Here is a 20,943-nt window from a genome sequence, read left to right as displayed (position 1 = left end):
TCCCCATGCAGACAGAGCGTCGCTCTCTTCAGTCTGTCTGCGTGGGCCCCTCACCGCAGCATCTGACCCCAACAGAATCTGCATCACAGAGTGGGAACCTGGAGTGAACACAGCACCGGGTTTTGAGCCACCCACCTGGCTTCCAGTGTCCCTGTCCCAGCTCCCAGGCTGCTCCCCCTCCCCCACAGCCTCCAGCTTCCCCCGACCTCAGGCTGCCTCTGCCCTGTCCTGTTCCCTAGAGGGTGACCCAGGACCCAGCATAGAGCCATCATGGTCACTACAATCCTAACACACCAAAAAGAAAGGCACAGGATGGGCTCAGGGAGTGGCTGGCCCCACAATACAACTCTCACGTCCTCTCCCCCAATGTTTGCTGCTGCCCTTGTTCGGCCTTGTCTGCACTCAGACCAGGAGCCCTGTGGGGCCGGCAGCCCCTTGTTCTGTCTCTGTAGGGCTTGGCTCACTTGTGGGCACTATATCAGTAACAACACTCACTGTCTAGCTCCTAGGGGCTCCAAGACAGTGCGGGGCCTTCCCCATTGCACACGGGGACCCTGGGGCACAGGGAGCCCTGGTTATTCTGCCCCACACATTCACTCTGAGACTCCCCCAAGCTGCCGGACCCGGGTCACTGGGGTCAGAGCATGGGCAGTCGAGTGGCACTGACTGGCCAGGGCTCGTGGGGTAGGTTAAAGGAAAGGAAAAGAATGTGCTGAGCCTGCAAGTGCCGCAGCAGAAGCAGCGGCAGACAGAGGGGCTCAGCCATTGAGAACAGCAGGGTCTCCACCTGCAGGGGAGGGGTCGGCGCTAGGACAACAGGCCGGGCTCGGTCAGGGGATACGGGGATGAGGAGTTTGGGGTGCAGGAGGGGGCTCAGGGCTGGGACAGAGAGTTGGGGTGCGGGACAGGGTGTGAGGTCCTGGCGGTGCTTACTATGGCTCTTGGAAGCAGCTGCCAGGTCCCTGAGGCACCTAGTTGCATGGGTGGCCAGGGAGGTTTTGTGTGTTGCCCTCGCAGCTGCAGGTGCTGCCTCTGCAGCTCCCAATAGTCACAATTCCTGGTCAATGGGAGCTGCGGAGCCGGCACTCAGGGTGTGGGCAGCGCACGAAGCTTCCCTGGCTGTCTATGTGCCTATGGGCCACAGGGACCTGGCGGCTGCTTCCAGGAGCCTGCCTTAGCCCCTGTTCCCTGCTGTGCTGCTGACCAGACTTTTAATGGCCTGGTCAGCAGTGCTGACCAGAGCAGCCAGGGTCCCTTTTTGACTGGGTGTTCTGGTCGAAAACCAGATGCCCGGCAACTCTAAACCTGTCCTGCACCAGCTGTTACATTTACTTGTTATACACCTCAGATATAGCACAGATCAACATGGCCCAGAGAGCAGGGCATCCTGGCTCCACATCCCTATACTCTGTCCCTCCTACACTGATCCCTGCAACCCCCCATCCACCGATCCCTCTTCATCCCCCATCTTCTGCACAGACACACACCTTTAAGCCCCATCCCCTGCCATAAAGCCATATCCCAGGGCCAGTCTCCTGCCCCACTGCACATTGTTATTTGCATTCCAGTAGCATCTAGAGGTCGCACTCAGAGCTGGACCCCACTGCACTAGGTCCTGTACACACACACTCAGGGCCAGGCCCCGCTATGCTAGCTCCTGTATGCACACACTCTGAGCTGGGCCCCACAGCGCTAGGTCCTGCATCCACATGCTCTGAGCTGGGCCTCACGGCGCTAGGTCCTGTATGCACACACTCAGGGCTGGGCCCAACTGCATTAGGTCCTGTATACAAACACTCAGGGCCAGGCCCCACTATGCTAGCTCCTGTATGCACATACTCTGAGCTGGGCCCCACAGCGCTAGGTCCTGCATCCACATGCTCTGAGCTGGGCCCCACGGCGCTAGGTCCTGTACGCACACTCTCAGGGCTGGGCCCTACAGCACTAGGTCCTGTATGCACACACTCAGGGCTGGGCCCAACTGCATTAGGTCCTGTATATAGACACTCAGGGCCAGGCCCCACAGCAATAGGTCCTGTACATGAAAGTGACACAAGGCTCCTCTCCCTGCTGAACCCTGGAAAAAAGCTTTGAATCATAAAGTCTGGAAGGTTCCACAAAATTCTACTGAGGTCTAGAACATTCTAGAAGGTTAGTAAAAAATGTGCGCACGTAAGGAAAACCCGAAACATTTTACTTCAAACATTCTATGTTTCCTTTTATTGCTAACAACACAGTCCCCCAAGCCTGGCACCCCCCAACCTGGCACCCCAGGCAGTCGTCCAGGTTACGTGCCCCTAAATCCAGCCCTGGTCCCCATGTCACTTACTGAGGCTGCAGCACCAGTTCCACATGCAGGCTCATGAAGCAGGAAGGTTTGAGACTGGACTCTTCATTGTTATTTTTGTTACATTTGTAGCTGAATTGACTGGGCCGAGCTCCCTCCCAGCCTGGGCCTTCCACTCACTTCAAAACTGAAAGTACAAAAGTAGCAGGAAGTTGAAGTAAAAGTCTGTGTCCCTGGCTGTTTGGGGCAGAGCAAATTCCTCTTAAAGAAACAGCCCCAACCACAGGGCACGGAGCTGGCGGGGGTGGCCCTGGTAGGGGCAGTTTGCCGGGTGTGCCAGTGTAGGGGTGTCAATGCCCCCTCTCTCGCCCCGAAGTTGCTATTCCTGCTCTCCAGGGATCGCTGGATTCTCAGTAATTCAGATAAAACATGGTCGACATTTCTAGCCTCAGATATAATTCTTACATCCATACAAGTTGGATAAACACAGTTAATAGGTCTTAAGTTTTGCAATGATACCCCACATCAGCCATCTTGCATAAAGAATATATTAGCTATGTCATATCCATATCATAAGCATATTTTCATAAAGAATGTAGACGATAATGTCACACCCAACATGTTTGTTTGCTGATCTGCAAATAGTAAAGGAGCATACACCTTTGGGTGCAAACACTCATGACAATAGTGCAGAGCAATGCAAGCTCTATGATTTTGTGTGAGATGGCAGACAGTGAGGAGGGCCAGGCAGGTTAGTGGGTTTAGAAAAAAAGATGTAACCATTATGTATATGTTTATGAATGGGATACATATCACATTAGTGGATGGTTAACAGTGAATTATAGGAAGTTTGATCCCTTGGCCACAACCACCCCTGTCTTACCTGTTTGGTACCCAGCATGCACTGCCAAACCAAAGCTTCCCAAAGTACAGTGGGTGGACAGTGGGATATCTTCAAGGTGCACCTCACTCTGAATCTATACAAGTGCTTTTGGTGAATACCCTGACTGCTGAGACAAGGAGTCCGGGAGGCCTGCACACAAGTGACATAGTAACTGTAGTGACTCCATGCTGACATAACTTGAGTTAACCCACACTTAAAGTGTAGATATGGCCTTAGGTCTATGAAATGTTTGGGAGAGGTAACAGGAATAGTATGTGGGTAGACTATGGTTCATTCGGGTGTTTAGGCTCAAGGCATTGGAACTGGCCTTACTGCACCCTGCAGACTCAGGAACAAAGAGGCACATAAAAAAAGATATTTCTTTATTAAAATTTCTTAACTTGAAGGTGCATAACTCATGATTTTAGAATCCTTGCGGTTGAAAAGGTATCTTGGGGTTGTAGATGTGTGTTCATTATATTTTGAAAGGCAAAACTATAAACGGGTTGAACAAAGAATTAGATCAGTCCCTCAGGATACATACATTGGCTATTAGCCAAGATAATCAGGGATGCAGGCCCATGCTCTGCATGTCCCTAAACTGTCTTTTGACTGCCAGATGCTGAGAGTGGACAATAGGATGGTTCAATGAGTCATTGCCTGGTCTGATCATTCCCTTAGAAGCACCTGGCATTGGCCACTGTCACAAGACAGGATACTAGATTAGGCAGACTACTCGTCTGACCCATGATGGCAGTTCTAATTTTCTGCAAAAATTACAATAGATGTTTTTCCAGGGAGAAAGACGTTGTAGGAGATAGTATCCTGCCTTTACTGAATATTTGAGAATCAAGCTGTACACAAACGGCATGCAGAAAAACACTAAGGGCTGGACTGAGAGGCAAAATAACAGTTGCAAAAATGCAATCCCCATTGGTGGATTGACTCAAAACAAAGTTTTGACACTAGGCCAGAAATTCAGTCAGCTCTAAAATGAGAAGAAAAAATTAAATTGGAAAATTCAGAGAATTAAGGGAATCCCAGCAGCAGATAAGGCAACTTGGGAAACTGCTCAGAGACTGTGCATTCAGATACAGTGATAAGGGATTCTTTGTTTCCCCCCCCGCATCCTGATATTTCACCTCTGTCATCCGGTCACCCTATCTGGGGGACAGGGTTTTGCTCCATGCTCTCCAGTGGGCCAGCCCTACTCCCTGGGCCTCCACTCCTGTGGGGTTATTCAGACAGCCTGGCCCAGATCCTCTTTCCTGGGCCCTGGCTGCTCCGCTCTTCCCCTAGAAACAGGTCCTAGCAGGGCAGGGAGACATAATATAAAACGGTGCCTGGATGAGTCATAAAATCCTTTACCCACCCCTGAGAATACTAAGTGCATTATTTCCAAAAATCAGGGCCCACTGAGCTGCCTGGGGCTCTAAGCAATTGCTTAGTCAGCTTATGCTGAGCTCCGGCTCTGGTGTGAGACAGACCAACTGAATCAGTCCCAACAGACGAGCGCCTGCTTTAACTCCATAACTATATTCAGATTGTGCCTGGTAAACATGAGGCTGGAATGGGAAATCAATGGAGCACAATGGGTGTGTCTGAAATTAGGCCTAGCTGGTGAACAAAATAATGAGGGGATGGGCTATTCCACCCACCAATCCCACTGGGGACTTTTTAAAGAGGACCTGGAGGGGAAATTAACTGACAGTGGCTGACTGGGAGCCAAGTGGGCTGGAGAGAGCGAGCTTCACCATCATGGCAGCCACCCCCATCGTGTGTTAGGGCCTCAGAATCCACCATTACACAGTTGGGCCTTCATATCCCTGATCCAGAGAGATGTGCTGACCAGACACACACATACAGCTTCTGTGTGTCTTTTTGCTTCCCTACGTTATTTTTATTCTGTCCAGTCCCTCTCCTTTTGCCTCTTTGTATTTTGCAGTGGAGGCACTAAAAGCAATGACCTAAACAGCTGGATGCTTGTACAAATTTGCTCTGTCCTCGAGTGGCTGATCAGACCACGTGCTGTGATTCTCCATCAGCAAGGCTGTGATTGAGAGTCAGACCCCCAGGCAGAAGCTGCATTTTAGACTCATAGACTCATAGACTCATAGGTCAGAAGGGACCAATATGATCATCTAGTCTGACCTCCTGCACAAGGCAGGCCACAAAACCCTACCCATACACATTTATAACAACCCCGAACCCATGACTGAGTTATTGAAATCCTCAAAATTGAGATTTGAAGACCTCAAGCTGCAGGGAATCCACCAGCAAGCGACCCATGCCCCACGCTGCAGAGGAAGGCGAAAAACCTCCAGGGCCTCTGCCAATCCGCCCTGGAGGAAAATTCCTTCCCGACCCCAAATATGGCGATCAGCTAAACCCTGAGCATGTGGGCAAGACTCACCAGCCAGCACCCAAGAAAGAATTCTCTGCAGTAACTCAGTTCCCATCCCATCCAACATCCCCTCACAGACCATTGAGCAGACTTATCTGCCGATAATCCAAGATCAATTGCCCAAATTAAACTATCCCATCATAACATCCCCTCCATATACTTATCAAGCTTAGTCTTAAAGCCAGATAAGTCTTTTGCCCCCACTACTTCCCTCGGAAGGCTGTTCCAGAACTTCACTCCCCTAATGGTTAGAAACCTTCGTCTAATTTCAAGTCTAAACTTCCTAATATCCAGTTTGTACCCATTCGTCCTCGTGCCTACATTAGTACTAAACTTAAATAATTCCTCTCCCTCCCTAACGTTAATCCCCCTGATATATTTATATAGAGCAAGCATATCCCCCCGGAGCCTTCTTTTGGCCAGGCTGAACAAGCCAAGCTCTTTGAGTCTCCTTTCATAAGGCAGATTTTCCATTTTCTCTCTCTGCTCTTCTTTTCTCTCCCCTCCATGGGACCTTGGCTCAGATGTCTGGGGCAGTTCACTCCTCTCAGAGCTACTGTTTCAGGCTGTCTGCAGACTCAAGCAGTCATTGCCTGTTCACATTTTCAAGGTTCTTGCTTAAAAGTCTTTAAATCATGATTTGAGAACTTCAGTAGCTCAGCCAGCAGCTATGGGTCTATTACAAGAGGGGGCGGGAGAGGTTCTGTAGCCTGTGCCAAGTGGGAGGTCAGACTAGATGATCACAATGGTCCCTTATGCCCTTGAAGTCGATGATTAAATGAATTGGGTGCCCAATCCCCATTAATTTCAATTGGGAGCTGGGCCAGACTTGTCTTGTGGTATGCTTGTCTAAGCCCCTTTATTTCCATGTGGTACTGCTGTGTGTCCCTGGTGTAGCCCTTATCCACCATGTCCTGTGCGATTTTTGGCATAGATATCGGTGTTTCTTTTGCTGGTTCAGACTCTGCCTGTACAAACTCTTCCCTCCACCCCCCTCTCCTCCAGCAATCAGATACAGCATCTCCCAAACCATCCATGCTGGAGTGAATTTGTATGTCTGGGCAGGCATGCTCAGCTATGCTGGTGAGCTCTCCATGCCGCTCCAACAGGTAATGAACATTCAGAAGTTCCCCAGGGCTTTTTCTGCTTGCCTGGCTGAAGAGCATTGGAGTTCAAAGTGCTCACTGGAGTGCTGTGGGTCATCACCTGGAGGCCAGTAACTCCAAATTACAATACACAATGTTTACACTCCCCTTAATTCGAGGCACAAACTACTCCACTTATTCTGATGGAGTACAGGAGTCGATTTTAAAAGGCTTTAGGTTGACAGGAGTGTAAACACATTCATTATAAATTTGACCGAATGCTGAATACTTCGACCTAAGCTTGTAGTGTAGACCAGCCCTAAGAGGCTTTTTCCTTTTAAAAACATTCTCCAGCTAAAGGGAAAGGAAACCAGAGATATTGTTAAATGAAAGGCTAATTTGATATTTTAGATTTCATATGCTTTAACTGTTTTTCTTTCTTTTTTGATATCTTTAATAAGAGATTGAAAACATTTCTTATGGTGCATTTGCCATGGTGCTAAGCAGGCTGAGGTCTCTGTATATCAAATCCAAGCCCGTTTTAACTGTTTAATACAGTAACTCCTCACGTAACATTGTAGTTATGTTCCTGAAGAATGCGACTTTAAGCAAAACAATGTTAAGCGAATCCAATTTCCCCATAAGAATTAATGTAAATGAAGGAGGTTAGGTTCCAGGGAAATGTTTTTTTGCCAGACAATAAGCATTATATACATTTTAAACAAGCAATTTAATACAGGTATTAAACAGGCTGGCAGCCCCCCATCAGCTCCCCTGATAGGGTCAGGGAGGCTGTGGCTGTCTGTCCTTCCCATACTCGGGGACCAGGGAGTCCGGGTCCGCATGCCACTCACATGGCGGGCCTGGAGACCTGCTGCTATGGTGCGGGGCGCTTGGCTGCCATGGGGCCTCTGGAAGAAGAGGCAGGGTTCACCCACTGCCCATATGTACAGTGCCCAACACACCTGGGCCCCAGTCTCAGCTGGGGCCCTAATCACTACTGTAAGACACACAATCATAGCTAGTAACTCTGATCAACTTTTACTTAAAACCCTTCCGGCCACTCACTCCATCCACAGCACAAGAATTGTTAAATGTGGGTAAGCTGAGCTGCCACAAGTGGGTATTACACAGAGTTCATTTTATAACCACAACAAGGTCATTCCCTTGTGTAGTGTACACGTGACCCACCAAACTTTGGTTACACAAGCACCCGCTATAATGCCGTGTAACTGCAGGGAGAGCGGGAGGGTTCAGTCTGGTCTGACAGCAGAACTCCCACCCATGGATAACAACACATGAGATTAATATGCACATTTTGACGGTAATGGATGCTCATACCCTGAGTTGCTCTAGTTTGGAATAAAGACACCACAATGGAGTAAAGCTGCCCCAAACTGAAACAATCGTTAGGTTCATAAGGGGACAATCTGAGGGTTAACTGGGACTCCTCACAAATCTAGACACAATCTTATCATGACATCCATACAGCAAATACTTTACAAACAGCACCAACTAAATTAGCATTAAATATACAGATTTCTTCAGTGCCAAATGGTTCATAGGCCACATCCTGCATTTAAAACTTACACTGATGATTTGGCATTAATGTTGCCATATTGCCATGAGCTGAACCAGCAGCAAGGGCCCAGTTCTTCAAATAAGCTGGTATCTGTCTCTTTGTGGTGATCTTCTCACTGCAATCAGTAAAAGCAGACCTGTGAGTATCAGCGCTTAGGGCAGAAATCTTCACTTACCCTCTGGTGTGGCTGTTGCCCTCTGGGTCTGACTGAACTAACTGAAGATTTTGGTACCTTTTTTCTTTATATTGGGAGTGGAATTGCCCCCCATTCTTGGAGATGCCCCTACTAAGCATACTGCAAGGGTTCATAAACTTTTTCCTTTGTTTACCTGTGTTACCTGCACACTCTAGGCAGGGGTGATAGTAATTTACAGGACTGACCGGTACTGCTGGAGTCCTGACGGGGGCGTGGCCTCATCTGGAAGAGGCATGGTCTCATCCAGAGGAGGCATGGCCTCTCAAGATTTAAAGGCCCTGGGGAACCAGCTGTGGCTGGGAGACCCAGAGTGTTTAAATCAATCTGGGGCTCCCAGCTGCAGAGGTGGCTGGGAGCCCCCCCCGGGCTCAGGGGCAAATTAAAGGGCCTGGGGCTCTACCCACCAGGGGGAACCCCGAGCTTTGCGGGGCTGTCGCAGGGATTTAAAGGGCCCAGAGCTCCTGTCACTGAGGGGAGCCCCGAGCCCTTTAAATCCTGGCCTCAGCCCGGCTGCCAGGGCCGTGGCCGGGATTCAAAGAGCTCTGGGCTGCCCGCGGCCACAGGGAGCTCTGAGCCCTTTAAATCCCAGCCCCAGCGCTGCAGCTGGAGCGGCGGCCGGGATTCAAAGGGCTCTGGGCTGCCCGCAGCGGCGGGGAGCTCTGAGCCCTTTGTCCTAAACAGACAGTTAAGGATTAAGGCCTGCTTTACCTGTAAAGGGTTAAGAAGTTCACCTAGCCTAGCTGACACCTGTCCAGAGGAACCAATGGGGGGAACAAGCTGTTTCAAAAGAAAGGAGGGAAGTTTCCTCTGTTTACTCAGTTTTCAGTTTCAGCCTGAGTGAAAAAGGTCAAGGAACCAGCCTCTTATCAGAGTAGTAAGTTTTAGAAAGGAATAAATAGGTTTATGTTTATTTTCTTTTGTAACTTGTCTTGATGCCATTAAGGGAATTATCAAATTGGGTATTCTTGTGTGTATTAAAATTTTTGCCCAGGGGAACATCCTGTCTTTTCAATCTATTGTCTGTGAGATTAGCTGATATGCTGTCATATCAGAGGTTTTTTTCTTTCTTTCTTTTACCTTTCTTCTCTTTAAGTAAAAGCCTCCTTTTTAAGAACCTGATTGATTTTTTTCCCTGTTTTTTAAGATCCAAGGGAATTGGATCTGGACTCACCAGGCATTGGTGGGGGGAAAAAGGGAGGAGGAAGGAGTAATTCTTCCTTGTTTTTGGGATCCAAAGGAATTGGATCTGGACTCACCAGGGAATTGGTGGAGGAGTCTCTCAAGGCTACCCAGGGAGGGGAAGGTTTTCGGGGGGAAGGGAGTGATCCAGGTACTCTGAAATTCTGGATGGTGGCAGTGAGACCAGATCTAAGCTGGTAATTAAGCTTATAAGTGTCCATGCAGGTCCCCACATCTGTACCCTAAAGTTCAGAGTGGGGGTGAGACCTATGACACTCTTTAAATCTCAGCCGCGGCCGGGATTCAAAGGGCTCTGGGCTGCCCGCTGCTGCGGGGAGCTCTGAGTCCTTTAAATCTCAGCCGCAGCCCAGAGCTCTTTGAATCCCCACCGTGGAAGTCGATGCGGTCCAGCATGGTGTACTGGCTGTTGCCGGTACGCCAGACCGGCTTACTTTCACCTCTGACTCTAGGACGCCCCACCCTTACCCAATTCCTAGGGCTCAGGGAGTACTCTTCTGTGGGTTTATGGGTTCTTTTACTAGTGAAAGAGGCTTACGCAGTAATATCCTCACCCTCTATTTATTAACAATTACAGAGCAGAATACACATGGTAAGCATACAATGCTGTGCTCACCAATCCTGATCAGGCAGGCAGACTTTCCTTGTTGGCCAGGCAAGGTCAGTCTCATCTGCATTCTGGCTGCTGCCCATCACAGCCATGCAGAGGATTTGTAGCAGCTCTGATCTTGGGCTGGGTCTTACAGGCAAGTTCTTTCTTTTTCTTCCAGGTCTTTCCTTATTCTTCTTCTGCTCCTTCTGCTGTTCCTTCTTGGACCCCAGGTTACATAGTGAAACTTGAGTCCTTAGTTGTACCTTAACTAATCATTTTACTAAAATATTACGAACTAATTCTTTGACCAGTCCTAACATACTGTGAAGCAATTCTTTAACCAATCATACCCCAGTACCTTAAGTTGATTGAAATCTTGCAACAGACAGAAACAATCAAAGAACCGGACAGAAACCAGACAGATAAACAATAGAGCAGTGGGGACAATAAAGGCAAAAGAATAACGAAGTAGCGGTTTCACACCCACAACTGTTGATAAGTGATTCCTTGCTGGACAGAAGGCCATCAGGCCAAGTTTTCTTTAAACATCTTAAGAGATTCCTGGTTTATCTGGTGATGGTGGGAACTATTAGGACAGGATCGCCTCCTTAACAGCTCGATATTGCGTTGTTTTAATGTAATTTAGATGGAATGTGAGGATGGGACTTTCTGCTTCTTGCCTCATGCTGCTGCTCTCCTAATGTGGCTGCAGGAAAAGGCCTCAGACCTTACACCTGCTAGTCCCTGACTAACTGGAATTGGTGGACTGTTTAAAAGGAACAGCCACAGAAGCATGGGGAATGGGATGGGTACATATAATTGCCACCATAGGCCTTTTAACTTCAGTTCTTGACTGTGGCTCTTGAGAATTTACCATGAATCTGTCAGACCAAAGCCTTGTGAGTCACACCCCTGCTGCGAGAGGACTCCATAGCGTGTGCTCTTCTGGTCAAGAATCCCCTGGGGAAGGGTCTGGACACCCATCCCTTCTCTATCTGTCCTGGGAGGTTATTTCCCTCTCTAGGCTGGTCTGTGTGAAATTTCCCAACTCCCTGAGGGCCTCTCTGCATACACACTGACACTGCAATAATGACATCAGTTTGAATTCACACCTGGTTTAGGTACAAGCCTCTTGCTTCGGATTAAAATAATTCTATTTCAATTTATCTTGTCAATACTAAAAAAATCCAAGTGTGATCTGGTGTGGGAGGCATGACTTTAACCCAGCATTTTGTTCAGACTGCTGTTTTGGGCAACACAGTATGGGGAGGAGGTGAGCAGCCCTCAGTGGTAAAAGAACAGATTAAGGGCTATTGAGAAAAGCTGTACATGCACAAGTCCATGGGTCCAGATCTAATGCATCCAAGGGAAGTTGGCTGATGTGATTACAGAGCCATTGGCCATTATCTTTGAAAACTCATGGTGACTGGGGGGGGGGGGGGGTCCCGGACAATTGGAAAAAGGCAATGTAGCAAACTGGGACTCACCGGTGTCTCGCCTGCTGCTGGTCCCATGTATCTCCCAGATCCTTTACCTTGGAGTTCTGCCCCAGCAGTACCCCCACGCTCTTGATCTCCCCTCTCAGGGGAAACCCCAACCTTCTGTCGCCAGCTTGCCTCAGTGGACGATCATCTGGATGATGGGATGGATTGCACTCTCAGCAAGTTCACAGATGACACTAAGCTGGGAGGAGAGGTAGATATGCTGGAGGGTAGGGATAGGGTCCAGAGTGACTTAGATTTCTTTTGGCCCACTCCTCCAATATGTCTAATGAGGTTCAACAAGGACAAGTGCAGAGTTCTGCACTTAGGACAAAAGAATCCCAAGCACTGCTACAGGCTGGAGACCAACTGGCTAAGCAGTAGTTCTGCAGAAAAGGACCTTGGGATTACAGTGGATGAGAAGCTGGACATGAGTCAACAGTGTGCGCTTGTTGCCAAGAATGCTAATGGCATATTGGATTGCATTAGTAGGAGCATTGCCAGCAGATTGAGGGACGTGATTATTCCCCTCTAGTTGGCATTGGTGAGGCCACATCTGGATTACTGCATCCAGTTGTGGGCCCCCCACTACAGAAGGGATGTGGAGAAATTGGAGAGAGACCAGCAGAGGGCAGCAAAATTATCAGGGGGTTGAGACACATGACATGAGGAGAGGCTGAGGGAACTGGGCTTATTTAGTCTGCAGAAGAGAAGAATGAAGGGGGATTCGATGCAGCCTTCAACTACCTGAAACGGGGTTGCAAACAGGGGCACCATTTCAGATTTTGGTAGGGGTTGGAGCAGCTTTAACCATGATTCCCAGGGCTATTTTTTTACTGCGTCAATAATCCACAGTCATTTCAAAAGTAGCCCAATATATTTATTTAAACATTATTTTTATTAACACCTACGGTCTATATCTTTAAAAAGAATCATGATCTGGAGTATAATTAAATGATGGATGTTAGCAGCATATTGATCTATAACGAATTTTGGCAGCCAAATCATCCAAATTGTTCAGATTGGTTTAGGTTTATGTTCACTGAAGGGTTTATACAAATAGTTATAATAAATAAAAACAGTTAAGTTAGAAGGAGCTTTCTGTGTGTTGCTGTAAGGATCTGAGAGAGTAAATATCACCTCCATGAAATTCACTGATTGCACTCAAGTTTGTGACATCTGTCACCCTGACAGATGTTAAACAGTAAATCCAACAGGAGATTTGAATATTTACCAGCTGGAAGAGAAGATACAGCAGAAAGCTGCAAAATGGCTACCTGAGGGTAGCTGCTCCTCAAAAGGTCCTAGAATAGAAAAGTGCAACCCCACTTTGGGGAGATTTGGTGAAATCCAGACATTGCCTGGGGAATTGGTGTTTCTGTGTCACAGCTGATGGACCTGACCCAAGTCACCTAAAGCCCATTGTTGGGGAAGGAAAGACTCCCACAGACAAGTGGGACCAAATGGTAGAATAATGGCAGTGCCCAGTGTGGCCATTTCACTGCAAATTAGAGAGTTGGAAAAAATTGGGAAATTTTAAGTGCAATTTAAGCCATATCTTTGGTGGTGGCAGCTCATGCTTGTTTTTTCAGAACAGGGAACGATTCCAGGTTTTCTATTCTGCAGCACAGCTCTTGCAGCCTGGCTGCGCTTTACTTTCTCTGTTTATCTAAGTGTAGACGCTGAAAAAAAAAATCAGTTCTACAGCTTTAATTCATTTCACTTTCAATGTCCTAATGCTCCATGTAGATGTGCAGACTCAACCCTGCTGTGCCTCCTGGGAATTGTCTTGATTTCAGCTCCAGAGCTGGCCAGTGATCCACCTGTCCTCTGGCCCTGTGTCCCTCTCTGGACCCTGGTGCCCTGTTAGCTGGGGTGCTGCCCCCAAGCAGTAACCCCTTTCTCTCAGGGTCTCCCCTCCCTGGGAAACCTCCACCTTCTATCCTCACCTCACTTCATTTTATGACTGCTGCCAGTCATAGTCTAGCCCTATGCCCTGGGGCAAGCTGCAGTATCAGCCTACTTATCACTAGCAAAGAAGGTTTGGACCTGCTGCCTTGGCCTACCCCTGGACTGCCCTCTGCAACTCCTACTATCCCTGGGCTTTCTGCTAGGCTGCAGCCTGGGGCTTTCCAGGCTAGAGCTCCTCAGCCTGTCCCCAGCCCTGCTTCACTCAGGTACTCCATCTTTAGCTTCCTGCAGCCAGGCCCTTCTCCCTCTACAGGCAGAGGAAGACTGATTGTCCACCCTTGGCTTCTCTGCCTTTATAGGGACAGCTGAGTCTGTTTGGGGCCCCAGCTGCAGCCACTTCCCCCAATCAGCCCAGCCTAAAAGCTGCTTTTCTCCAGCCACAGCCCCCTCCCAGGGTTGTTTTTAACCCTTCAGGGCAGGAGTGGGGGCCACCGCACTATGCTTTAATGTTTGCCCAGAAACCCAATAGGTACACTCCAATGTTTGGGTTTCAAACACTGCACAGGACTCTTGGCCTAAGAACTATTTTCAGTCAGATACATAGCCTGTAAAAATAAGTTTTAAGTGCTGGAACTAGGGGTACTGGAGGTGCAGTACCCCCTTGCTTGAAGTGGTTTCCATCACATACAGGGCCAGCACAATGACTGCATGATCTCTAGATTATTCTTGGACAGGATATTTTTGGAGATCTTTCTATTTTTATCATGAAATACATTTTCTGATTGTGTTGTAATTTGGTCTTTCACCCTTAAAATAAATGAGCTGATGCTGAGCTACAGGGGTTAAGATGAACATTTAAAAGTTTGTCAAGGGGGAAGGTAGCATTAGACTCTAGAGAGAAAGTATGTGCATTAATTAACAAGTGAAAGGGAGGGGATGAAATTAATGATGGCTCAAAAGTAGCTGAGGTACCAAACTTAAAAGAAAAATCTTAAAAAGTCACTATATAATTAAATGATGGATGTTAGCAGCATGGATCTAGACTATAACAGATTTTGGCAGCCAAATCTTACTAATTGTTCAGATTGGTTTTGGTTTATGTGCACTGAAGGGTTTGTACAAAATGATAAATGCAAAGGATTAAGTTGGAAGGCTTTGAGAGTAAACATCATGTCAATGAAATTCACAGATTGTACTCAAGTTAGTGAGACTCTGGCACCCTCAGAAATATTAAAGAATAAGTAAACAGGAGCAAAGATTACTTACCAGTTGGAAGAGAAGGACGTACCGCACAGCAGACACAGGCTATAAAATGACTGCTCAAGGGCAGCATTTGCTTGTATCTCCACATATAAAGAAGAAAATTGCAATCCTAGGGAGATTTGGTAAGATCAAGGCATTCGCCAAGGAATCAGTATTTGTGTGTAACAGCCTATATGGCCTTACCTGGTAACCTGACCCAAAGCCCATTGTAGTTAAAGGAATGAATCTCAGAGAAAAGTGGGACTAAATGGAAGAATAGATGAGGGAGAAAATTTATTCTCCTTAATCTCTGATGATAGGACAAGAAGCAATGGGAGCAAGGGAGGTTTAGGTTGGACATTAGGAAAAACTTCGTAACTGTCAAAGTGGATAAGCTCTGGAATAAATTGTCTAGGGAGGTTGTGGAATCTCCATCACTGGGGATTTTTAAGAGCAGCTTAGACAAACACCTGTCAGGGATGGTCTAGATGGTGCTGGTCCTGCCATGAGTGCAGGGAACTAGACTTGATGATCTGACCCAAAGCCCATTGTTGGCAAAGGAAAGACTCCCACAGACAAGTGGAACCAAACAGCAGAATAATGGCAGTGCCTAGTGTGGTTATTTCACTACAAAATTAGAGAGTTGAAAAAAATTGGAAAGTTTTAGTGTAATTTAAGCTATGTTTGTGGGGTGATACCTCATGTTTGTTGCCAGCAGGGGAAGATCCCAGGTGCTCATTCTTTAGCTCTGCTGCTCTAGCAGTGAAGCACTGACATCCAAAGCTTGGCTTCTAACCTCATTGTGCAGCAGCCAGCCCACACTCCTTTCTCCCCGCATTCCCACCAACCTGAGCAGCCCTGTCTCCTGGTGTCACAAGGAGGGGGGTTGCTCTTCTGACATAAGCACACTGACTCCCCGAGCTTGCTTGTTTTGAATTTGAAAAAAAATGCTGCAGAAGCTCCCAGCCCTAAGTAGGATCAGTGAATTTCATGGAAGTGATATTTATTCTCATCCTTACAGGAGTTTGCAGGGGCTGAACTTTTAATTATTCTGCCTGATGAATGGGCATCCCTCAGTCTGGGCGGGGGAGGGGAGTAAAGCAAAGACACAAGCTGCCTGCATTCCTCTCACCCTTGGTTAGTGAGGGGAGAGGCAGGAGACAGTGTCCTGGTACGAAACTTAGGGGGGTGCTCCAGCTCCCTGTGCCCCCTGTGGATGGTGCCCTTGGTTTCAAAGAGGATGGAGCTAGGCTGTTCTCAGTGGTGGCAGATGACAGAACAAGGAGCAATGGTCTCAAGTTGCAGTGGGTTGGATATTAGGAAACATTATTTCATTAGGAGGGTGGTGAAGCACTGGAATGGGTTACCTAGGGAGGTGGTGGAATCTCCATCCTTAGAGGTTTTTAAGTCCTCGCTTGACAAAGCCCTGGCTGGGATGATTTAGTTGGTGTTGAGCAGGGGGTTGGACTAGATGACCTCCGGAGGTCTCTTCCAACCCTAATCTTCTATTATTCTATAATGCTATGGAGTGTTTGTGTTTCTCTTTTGCTGAGTGTATTTCCTGCTTTCAGAGGTACCAGTTTTCTGCTACTCATTTCTGCATTCTGGAAGGGTACAAGGCACTGCCAAACTCCCCTATTGTAAGGTTTTTTATTTGTGACTTAATTTAATGCTTGTCTACATGTATGTAACCCCTGCCTGTCAGAGTTGGCAGCAACAAGGGCTGGGTTCAGTATCTAGGGGTTCCGTTTCAATAACACAATGCAAAACCAGCTTGAGCCCCCACCCAGTGAACTGGGACAATTACATACTACCCACCAGTGCCTCTTCTGGGTGCAATACTTCCCCTCTTGTAAACACAGAGTCTGATGAGTGTAGCGCAGAGGACAGAGTCTGAGTGTAGCAAAAAATGTTTAATGAAGGAGGGAAACAATGCAGCATTATGTTGGGGAAACACCACAAACAAGGTTCATAAACAAATGAACCAGAAGACCCATCCTCAAGTAGATTGGGCCGTGTCCTTTTCCTTTAGGTTCTTAAGTCCAGCAACTCAAAAGTCATCCCACTCACAGTTGTTGTCCTGGTCAGTGCAGCCCCAGAGTTCAGAAATTAATCTGCAGAGTTCACTTCCCAGCCTGGGTGGAAGTGGGGGAAGGTATGAAGGCACCTTACACACTCCACTGCTAAGACCCTCACTTGCTCCCCCCAAGGCCAATTGCCACACTTCTCCCCCAACCACTCAGTTAGCCACACCTCTTCACTAGCCATTTACCAAGATGTCTTCATCCCCTCCCACCCCTCCCAAGTTCTCAATGATTTCAGGTGTTAGTAGAGGAATCTCACTGCTGGGGCATACTGGATAGTCTCGTGGAAGTCTTCTTGCATCAGAACCCGTAGCCCAAAGTAGGCATAATGTTTAGACTTACATATCAGTGATTTCTACTCTACAACATATAATTAGACTTTTAATTAAGTCTAAATTAGCTCCATTATTACACACAAGAAAAGATAGCAATCACATTTAGGCCCATCATAGGCCAGACTGTACATATGTTCATCTCCCACCCTCTCTCAACTCAATGGGCTTTGGAACCCATGTCCTTTTGCCTAGCGAGTGCTGCATAGTTGAGGGTGAGTCCTTCAGTCAGAAAATGCCAAGTACCGTTCTGCTGTCCTTGATTCACACTACCAGGATAACAATGCTTTATTACTCCTGCCCTAATAACAAAGAGATCGGGGATCCCAGAGCAGCCAAAGTGACCATTTGGGCAAGCATCATGCTAGGCAGAGTGTGTGCGCCCATGCAAATGAGATCAGTCCCTGAAGTCGTTTTCCACGGCTCACCATCAGATGTCAGAGGAGCGCTCGTTCTGACTCTGCTTTCACATACATATGCACTTCTTTTGATGAACTAATGCAAACCTCTCCATGACCCCATTTGTGGGGAGGGAGAGCTCAGTGATTTGAGTGTTACTCTGTTAAACCTAGGATTATGAGTTCAATCCTTGAGGGAGCTACCCAGGGGTCTGGGGCAAAAATCTCTCTGGGGGTTGGCCCTGCTTTGAGCAAGGGATTGGACTAAATGACCTTCTAAGATCCCTTCCAACCTTAATATTCTATGATACTTAAATGGGTTTGAAAGTGGCTTATCAATTTAGCTTGAGTTATTTCCTTCTTGATTTAAGAGTATCTACAGAGGAATTTACACTTGATTAACTAAACCAGTTTAACTAAACTGGAGCAAATTTGTACATAGAAAAGCCTTTAATATTAATATTAATATTTTACTGTGTATCAAATATGAATCTGGCCAGATTAACTGACCAACCGCACTCATGGAATCACACTTGATTATGGGGATAGGAAATGGCTTTTAATAACCATTTAATAAAACTTTTGGCTCAATACTGGGCAATGCAGGATTATCACAAATTATTAATAATAATAATTATTATTATTATATTATATTATTTATTTCTTTTGTAGATTTGGGCTCTGCTCCTGCCATCTCTGTGGAGGGACATCAGGACAGAGGGATCCGGGTGGTGTGTCGATCATCCGGATGGTACCCACAGCCCAAGGCTCAGTGGAGAGATCACCAGGGGCAGCTCTAACCATCGACCTCTGAAGAAATAACCCCAGAGGCCAATGGCCTGTTTCAAACAGAGATTGTCATTGTTCTAACAGAAGAGTCCAACCAGAAAGTGTCCTGCTGTGTGAAGAACCCCCGACTCAACCAGGAGAGAGAGTTAGTGATTTCCATAGCAGGTCAGTGCCCGTCCGTGCCACACATGGCTAGACCGAGATGCTGCAGACATGGGCGAAGAGTATTTATCATTGTGTCTCCTCTTCATTGGCCTGAAACTTCAAGGTGCTGAGCAAACCTCAGTTCTCTCTGGATATGTCTACACGGCAGTTAGACACCTGCTAATGCCCTGTGCCAGCTGGCTCAGGCTAAGGGGCTCGGATTAAAGGGATGTTAAAATGGCAGTGTAGACATTCAGGCTTCTGCTGGAGACCGGGTTCTGGGACCAGGGCCATCCCTAGCTATTTTGGTGCCCTACTTAGCCCCCACTTGGGTTGGCTAGCCCTAGGCCTCTGTGGGGAGTGAGGGCTGGCTACTTCCTGCGGGAAGTAGAGACCCGGTCCCAACCTGCCCTGCTCCCCTGGCTCCCAGCTGCATCTCCGGCGAGTACTGGGGGGTGGTTCCCCCTCCCTCCAAGTCTTGGAGCCAGGGGAGCAGAGCAGGCTGGGGCCAGGTCACTCCACTTCCTGCAGGAAGTGGCCATTCCCCTGTCCCCACAGAGGCCTGGGGCCCCACACAGCTCCTCCACAGAGGTCTGGGGCCAGCTTCCCCCGCTCCCACCTGTGGAGGCCTGGGGCCCCAGGCTGCTCTGCTCCCCTGGGTCCCATGCTTGTGGGGAGGGAGGAACTGCCCCCCAGCACTAGCTGGCAGCGCAGCTGGGGCCGGGTGTCTCCACTTACCAATGAGTGCAGTGTCGGGCCTGGCTGCAGTCTTCAGGAGAGTGGGTGCAGGGCGGGTCTGGGGCAGAGCAGGGGTGGGAAGAAGCGGGGCTGGGGCGGAGCACGGGCGGGGTCCTGGGGAAGAGCCAGAGTAGGAGCTGGAGCAGCACGCAGCTGCGCAGGGCACCAGGAAATTTGGTTCCCTGAATTTCCTGGTGCTCTACGCAGCCACATGCTTTGCGTATGGGTAAGAATGGCCCTGTCTAGGACCCTGGGAAGTGGGGGTACGTCTACACTGCACGATTATTTCGAAGTAGTTTAAACCGATATTACAAAACCGATGTTATAAAATCGGTTTTGCGCGTCCACAGTGCGATCAAAAAATCGATTGCTTGTGTCCATGGTCCAANCTGGGCCCACAAGCGCTGCCAGTGCCCCTCACTTCCGACCCGCAGCCCCTGCTAGCCCAGTCCTGGGCCCACAAGCGCTGCCAGTGCCCCTCACTCCCGATCCGCAGTCCCTGCTAGCCCAGCCCTGCCCCCCCCAGCTCTGTGGATGCCCCTCACTCCCAACCCGCAGCCCCTGCCAGCCCAGTCCTGGGCCCTCCAACACTGCCGGTGCCCCTCACTCCCGACCTGCAGCCCCTGCTAGCCCAGCCCTGCCCCACCACCAGGTCTGTGGGTGCCCCTCACTCCCGACCCGCAGCCCCGCCCGCCGTGACCCCTGTCTCCCCCACAGGGCAGCAAGCGGCCCGGCCGACGCTCCTACACCATCTACAGGAACATGGAGGGGCCGGGCGGGGAGGGGGCCGGGGGCCTGGAGCTGAAGGTGGCCGAACGGGAGGAGCAGACGCTGGCCGGGGACATGGCCGCCCTGGTGGCCCCCGGCCCACGGGACCGGACCAAAGCCTTGACCTATGTGGTACTCAGCGCCCTGCTCATCTTCACTGTGGGTAAGCCCCCCTCCCTGGACTGAGAGCTCCGCCCCCTGACCGATAGCCCTGCCCCCTGCCTGACAGCCCCGCCCCCTGGCCCAAGAGCTCCGCCCCCTGCCCCAACAGACCTGCCCTCTGACCAGAGTTCCACCCTCTGACTCAGAGCCCTGCCCCCTGGCCCGACAGACCCACCTTCTGACCCAGAGCTCCGCCCCCTGGACAGATAGCCACGCCCCTAGCCCAGAGCTCCACCCTCTGGACTGAAAACCCCACCCCCTGGGCTCCCAGCCCTGCCTCCCGGGCTAAGAGTACCGCCCCTGCCCCGTGCCCGTGCCCCCCATGCCCACGTCCCCGTCTCCCCCGGGCAGCGTTCCTGCTGGGCTACGTGGCCCTGCGCGGCAGCTGCCCATCGTGCGCGGGGCTGCGGGGTGACCTGCTGGCCGTGGTGAGCGACGAGGGGGCGGCCGAGGAGTCGCCGGGACCGGGGCCCCCCCTGTACTTGGCCGACCTGAAGGAAATGTTCCAGAAATACCTGCGGGAGGAGAGCATCGAGAGCACCATCCGGTGAGCCCCCCAGAGAGCCCCCCGTCCCCACAGAGCCTCCCCAGAGCCCCCCTGAAACCACTGGCCCCCTGAGAGCCTCCAGCCCCCCAAGACCCCCCCAGAGAGTCCCTGCCCCCAGAGA

At 49.4% G+C, this 20,943-nt stretch overlaps 3 protein-coding genes across 3 annotated transcripts in view; 2 read left to right on the top strand and 1 right to left on the bottom strand.

Annotated features, from left to right (window-relative positions):
- The window catches only part of LOC116830423 (butyrophilin subfamily 1 member A1-like), a 53,478-nt gene extending 50,976 nt beyond the window's left edge, over positions 1–2,502 (bottom strand). Inside the window, exon 1 of the mRNA XM_075071996.1 lies at positions 2,330–2,502. Coding sequence (XP_074928097.1) covers positions 2,330–2,354 — 25 coding nt within the window. The 5' untranslated portion in view covers positions 2,355–2,502. The remainder of the gene's footprint in view (positions 1–2,329) is intronic.
- LOC116824950 (uncharacterized) overlaps positions 1–20,943 on the top strand; it is a 954,865-nt gene that overhangs the window by 179,831 nt on the left and 754,091 nt on the right. The gene's annotated exons all lie outside the window — the stretch shown is intronic.
- LOC116830421 (transferrin receptor protein 2-like) lies at positions 19,947–20,871 on the top strand. The gene is made up of 2 exons (XM_032789890.2): positions 19,947–20,276; positions 20,627–20,871. Exons 1-2 carry the CDS (start codon positions 20,108–20,110, stop codon positions 20,824–20,826), a joined length of 369 nt encoding a protein of 122 aa, XP_032645781.1. The 5' UTR covers positions 19,947–20,107; the 3' UTR covers positions 20,827–20,871.

The sequence above is a fragment of the Chelonoidis abingdonii genome, chromosome 13, assembly GCF_003597395.2.
Source record: "Chelonoidis abingdonii isolate Lonesome George chromosome 13, CheloAbing_2.0, whole genome shotgun sequence".
NCBI classification, from domain to species: Eukaryota; Metazoa; Chordata; order Testudines; family Testudinidae; genus Chelonoidis; species Chelonoidis abingdonii.
The sequence above is the reverse complement of the archived record's forward strand: the minus strand, read 5'-3'. Positions and strand labels throughout refer to the sequence as shown.